Here is a 5,536-nt window from a genome sequence, read left to right on the forward strand (position 1 = left end):
GGGGGGGAGAAAAGAAATTTAGAAGAGTGGTTTACATCAACCTCCTCTGTCGTTTGCCGAAATTACATTTAAACCCACCCAAACTAACACCGTGGAAGAGGTGTTATTTCTTTTAATGGAAAAGACAATTTTAACCCCCTCCTTCTTTACCACTCAATGCCTTCTCCCTAAACTCTCCGGCACGGGTCTTCCCGTCATTCTCATCGGAAAACACGACAACCTCGTCCTCCTCGAAGCTCCATGACACCTCCAAGGGTACTACTCTCACCACTACTCTCTACCAGACCACTGGCAATGCCGCTGGTAACCTCGGCTTCGTCAACATCACAGACCTCAAAGGCGGCAAGGTTGGTTTTGGCTCTGCTGCTCCTGGATCCAAGCTCGATTCCAGCTACACCAAGAGTGTCAAACAGATCCCTTACAACATCTCCATCCTTGAGATCAATGCCCCGATCATCGCTCTAGGGATCTTGATTGCTCCTGCTCCCTCTGCTTCTTCCGTTAACATTACAGCGAGAAGCACAGCTGCAAGACCTTTGCTTCACTCATCCAAAGCTCTGGAGTGCTCAAGGTCTACCAGTCAGCCATGGCTAAGGGTATAACGTTGTTTGCGCCGTCGGACGAAGCGTTTAAAGCCCCCAGAGTACTGGATCTCAGTAAACTAACGAACGCCCAGGTGGTTACATTACTGCAGTACCATGCATTGGCTGGGTACACACCCATCGGGACTTTGAAGACCACCAAGACTCCCATTAGCACTCTTGCAACAAACGGCGCCGGCAAATACGACCTCACAGTGAAAACCGCCGGAGATTCTATCACCTTGGACACCGGTGTCGATTCCTCGAGGGTTGCAGACACGATGATTGATGACACACCAGTGTGCATTTTCACTGTCGACAACATTCTTCTTCCGAGCGAGTTATTCGAGAAGTCGCCTTCTCCAGCACCAGCTTCGGGGCCTGTTTCCTCTCCATCTCCTACTCGTGCAGTTTCTCCAACCCCATCTCCAGTAGCCGTTGAAGCTCCAGGTCCGTCAATTATGTCACCACCCGCACGGGCTATTTCTTTGCCGGAAGGTTCCCTGACAGAAGGAGGGGATAAAATCGTCTTTTCCATTTAAAAAACTAACACCTCTCCCATGGTGTTAGTTTGGGTGGGTTTAAATGTAATTTTTAGATTTTCAAGGGGGATTATGTAATTTCGGCAAACGACAGGGGAGGTTGATGTAAAAAATCCAATTTAGAAATTAGTTTAATCTAGAGCAATAAGAGGGCCGTGTGGTCAGCCATCAACAGGAACCCCTCCCCCTATGCACTTGCACCACATTGTACCCCGTATTTCATTGCCTTCGTTTCAGGAACTTTCAATTCCATGAAGTTCAATCAAACAATGGGGTCCTGTAGATCATTGACCCTGGTATCCTCTAGAGATTTCCCTTTAGTCTATATGTGAAGAAGGTCCCAAAGAAACAGTAATATTTCCAAACACAACCAAAAAAGAAGATTTAGCAAGTGGCTGCTTAAAAAAATACTCCAGATCCTATTTTACAGGATAATACTGCTGCATTTATGAGAAGTACACCTTTCTAGAATATCAAAACTAAGAAGTCATCTTCCAACAACAGTTTTTATGGGATGCTGTGAATGTAAATAGGATCCATGCACTGTCAGAATGCAATCAACAAGCATTACAGCTGGGAAAATTAAGAAACTCACCTCTTCAGGACGAGCACGTTCAGTAACTCCAGTTGGCCTCGCACGTTTACGTGAAACTGGAATCTTTCGCTGCTTTAATTCTGTATCCATCGGCCCAAGCCTTAAAAAATAAAAAAATAAATAAAAAAATCACCCCCAAATATCAAAATGTATGAACCAGGAAAATTATCTTTTCTAAAACAATGATTTAATTGTCATTTACATTGTGCAGCATCCAGAGATCCTCCTAAAAACATGACCAACAGTCTCGCCAATATCGCTCCAAGCCATCGAATTCCGATAGTCATCATGGTTAGCACCCCCTCCACCTTGCCCAAAGTCTCTCAGAAGAGAGGTTACGAAATCAGATGGAGTCACTCCCTCATCTCCATGTGCTTTAACAGAGATTACCATGGTGTTGACAAATTCCAGTAGAGCCTCTGCATCTGCAACCTGTTCTCTGGGCTTCTGAACTAAAAGCCAAATGAGAACAAACAATCAAACAAATGTAACTTGGTACCACATAAGTAAAATTACAAGCTGCAATAAACATAAAATTATATTGCAATATCCAGTAAAACTGCAATCTCCCTACGCAAAAGGGTTAAAATACCCGTGTCACGGAAAAACCAGTCTGCTCGCATCCCCAGAATTAAACACTAATAAAAGAGGTCCATCAACCCCGGCCCCTTAGAAGCCTAGCATCACTAAAGAATAAATAAATAAAACCTCCTCCACCCCCACCCCCTCCACTTTGTTGGTAAATGAGACCTTAAAACAATGCAAAGAAGTTGATACAATCAAGCAGGAGGCAGAGAGAGTGCATTCATCAGCACAAACAACATGATATTCCTGAGTACAATGGAAGTGAAACAAACATCTACACTAATCTGTTTTAAAAGTTTTCTTTTGTCTTTATACCATGAAGTTTCTTTCAGTACCTTTGGGTTGCAATACATCTAGTTCACCGAGGAACTCTTTGAATTCAGGAGTATCAGCTCGAGAAAGATCTTCTCTTTCATCTGCAGGACATTAAAAAATCCATATAGCAATCAAAAGGTCACATCCCAGAAATAGAAACGAGCAAACAGATTAATTATAGAACAATCCCCGCAAAAAGAGTACAGAATTTTCAAAAAGAAAAGTCAAGATAAAGCTGCACAAACCATGAAAACGGTTCTTCCAAGCCTGAAGTTGGGATCGAACGACCCTTCTTTCAGCCTCATTCTGCTGCTGAACACCCTCCATTGTTCTTCTATTCGCTTCTTTGCCTTTCTCTACCCTCGGCTCCTCCATCTCAGTTCTCTCCTGCCTCACAACCCTCGGCATCTCTCTGATTCTTCAACAAACAATAATAATGAAGAGTAAAAAAGCAATTCAGAAACCCTAACTTCCTGTAAAGAAAGCAGAAACCTGAAGAAACCACAATGGCACAATTGAGGAAAGAAAAATTCAAGTGGTTAAATCCAAAACTCTAACCTTAGTTGATAGTTGAGACTAGAGACTGACGATATTGGAGTGGGGGTGAGGAAGTGTGACCACCCGCGAAAATTACCAATTTGCCGCTATATTTATGTAAGCTTCAATTTGGAGCTACTCCTCTCAGTGGGGCTCCTTGCTTTCTTTGTCTTCTTCACAAAAGAAACAATATGATTGATAGCTTTCAAGAACCAGTGTTAAGGAAAAAGTTGTTCCCTGCATTCTTTCTTTTCCAAAGATAGGTAGTATTCTGGGCTGGCATAAAATATTTTATTGAACACAACCCATGGTTGTTTTCAAACATTTAAAGAAACAAAACAATACAAATGAGGAGGAGACAGCTTCTCCCTCCTATAATGGGTCCTGCGAATACGCCAAATAGAGACTATAAAATCATGTAAAACATTCCAAAACTGGGGAAAATAAACTCCGATTTCAATACATTGCTTTTGAATCAATTTTGTGCATCCTTTCAAAAGCCAGAACTATTCAGTCAATTAGCATTGCCACTCAATTAATAAAACTGATTATTGAGAACTGCCGACAAGTTTTGATGTCCAAATGGCTTGAGGCTAGGAAAAATATCTCCAGAGAACTTCTACACCAACCAACCCACCCACACACCACCACTCCCACACCCACTCCCCCCCCAAAAAAAAGAAAAAAGAAAAAGAAGTAGCCAGCGTAGAGAATGGAGATAGCATGTAAGTATGAATAAATCAGACCACTGCAAAGGGGCTTTGCAAGTCTTCATGAATTCCACGAGACCTTCCTCCAAGGAACAAAATGTACAGGATAAATGACTTGGCAAACCCCGAAGTTAGCACATGCATGAATTTATCAGGGTACAGGTCTGTATGTACCATGCACCTATGCCAGTGGAATTCACACCAAATTCAGACTATATGATTTCTTGTCCAATACCCAAATCGACGATGTGATGCACACAATGATTTCATAAGGAAACTATCACCCAATTGGTGCATTTTTAACCAGTTTCTGCTTCAGATGGCTTCTCGAACCTTAAGATTCCAATATTCTGAAAGGTCTAACCTATGGCAGAAGATGATAAATATATGATACCACCCCCCCCCCTCCTGGCCTCCATTGAACAGCCACAGTTGACTCCCTACAAATGACAATTATGTGGACAAGAAGAAGAACTGGTTTCCCAATTCTCCAGTCTCTACTTTAGAGATCTACCAGTAAAATTAAGATTCAGGCAATTCAACCAACTAGGGATGGAAAGTAGTTGTCCTAACCGATAATCAACCAGCCTTTCAGTAAAGTAAATTGATCAAATACGTAGAATACATTAGTTTAAGAGTACCGTAGCAACTGAAACCCTAACAACCCCAACAAAAGGGGGGAAAAAGTGAATAAAGAAGAACACAACAAAGGTAAACGTTAAGACAGACATCCATTCCTGTTAGAACTGGCCTAAACGGTGTCCAGACTCGTTTCTGGCTCTATATGGCTCCAAAGCCCTTTCTAAACTCTTGCACTCAAAAACAAACTATCCTTCCCAAAACCCAGATCGTTGAGGCCTTAGCAGAGAGAGTTTTTACACCCCCCCCTCTCCCCCTAAAACATAAATTGTCTTCCATGTTCATGATTTTCACCTAATCTTAACGCTCAAACACCGAGAGAAGGGGGGGGAGGAGAAAGAGAGAGAGAGAGAGAGAATAGGGCTTTACCTGAGTCGACAGTTACGAGGTTTCCGACGGAAGGCCAAGAAGAGGAGAAGCTATCCAGTAGCGAGAGGCGAGAAGCGGGTATCTCGATTCCTCGGTTCCTCCTGCCCTTTCTTCCCTGTTCCCCCCTCTCTTCTAATAGAGAGAGAGAGAGAGAGAGAGAGAGAGAGAGAGACACAGGGAAGCACAATAGGAAAGAGACGAAGAGTGGATTTGATGGTCAGCTGGACGAGCAAGAAAGAGGGGTTCGAGAATTTGAACTCAATCGCGGGAACCAAAAACCCGTTCGCGCGGTGGGAATTGCGAAAACCATAAAACCCAAACGAAGGACGAGGTCACATCCTCTGCAGCAGCGAGAGGTAAGATACTTTATTTTCCGCCGAGAAATCGTTTACGAAAATAATTCTTATTTGTATTTTTTATCTATTTAATATAAATCATTTTTACATTAAAAAGGGAGAGATCACTTATGCGTGCGTCATAAATAATGTCATTTGATTACTATTAAATATAACAATTTTTTTTCTTTGGTAGAAATTAAAAATATAATAGATTACATAATAAGAAGCCTACAAAACTTATGAACTCGTAAAAATCTAGACTTCTTTTTGGTAAAAATCTAGACTTCAATGCTATAGTATATACTATATATAGTATGGAAAAACT

General features: G+C 41.9%; 1 protein-coding gene and 1 pseudogene across 6 annotated transcripts in view; one reads left to right on the top strand and one right to left on the bottom strand.

Moving 5' to 3' along the window:
• LOC122061649 overlaps nucleotides 1-1,303 on the top strand; it is a 1,501-nt pseudogene extending 198 nt beyond the window's left edge.
• Nucleotides 1-5,241, bottom strand: part of LOC122061897 (non-structural maintenance of chromosomes element 4 homolog A) — a 6,411-nt gene extending 1,170 nt beyond the window's left edge. The window contains exons 1-6 of one of the 6 annotated variants that reach the window (XM_042625431.1): nucleotides 4,874-5,241; nucleotides 3,253-3,325; nucleotides 2,864-3,036; nucleotides 2,639-2,719; nucleotides 1,921-2,170; nucleotides 1,719-1,818 (exon numbers count right to left, since the gene is read on the bottom strand). In XM_042625431.1, coding sequence (XP_042481365.1) covers nucleotides 1,719-1,818; nucleotides 1,921-2,170; nucleotides 2,639-2,719; nucleotides 2,864-3,026 — 594 coding nt within the window. In that variant the 5' untranslated portion in view covers nucleotides 3,027-3,036; nucleotides 3,253-3,325; nucleotides 4,874-5,241. Of the gene's footprint in view, nucleotides 1-1,718; nucleotides 1,819-1,920; nucleotides 2,171-2,638; nucleotides 2,720-2,863; nucleotides 3,037-3,176; nucleotides 3,329-4,873 lie in introns of all 6 variants that reach the window. The other 5 variants (XM_042625428.1, XM_042625430.1, XM_042625429.1 and 2 more) reach the window with 5 other exon arrangements.
• Nucleotides 5,242-5,536: the final 295 nt, after the last annotated feature.

The sequence above is a fragment of the Macadamia integrifolia genome, chromosome 14 (genome assembly GCF_013358625.1).
Source record: "Macadamia integrifolia cultivar HAES 741 chromosome 14, SCU_Mint_v3, whole genome shotgun sequence".
In the NCBI taxonomy this organism is placed as follows: Eukaryota; Viridiplantae; Streptophyta; class Magnoliopsida; order Proteales; family Proteaceae; genus Macadamia; species Macadamia integrifolia.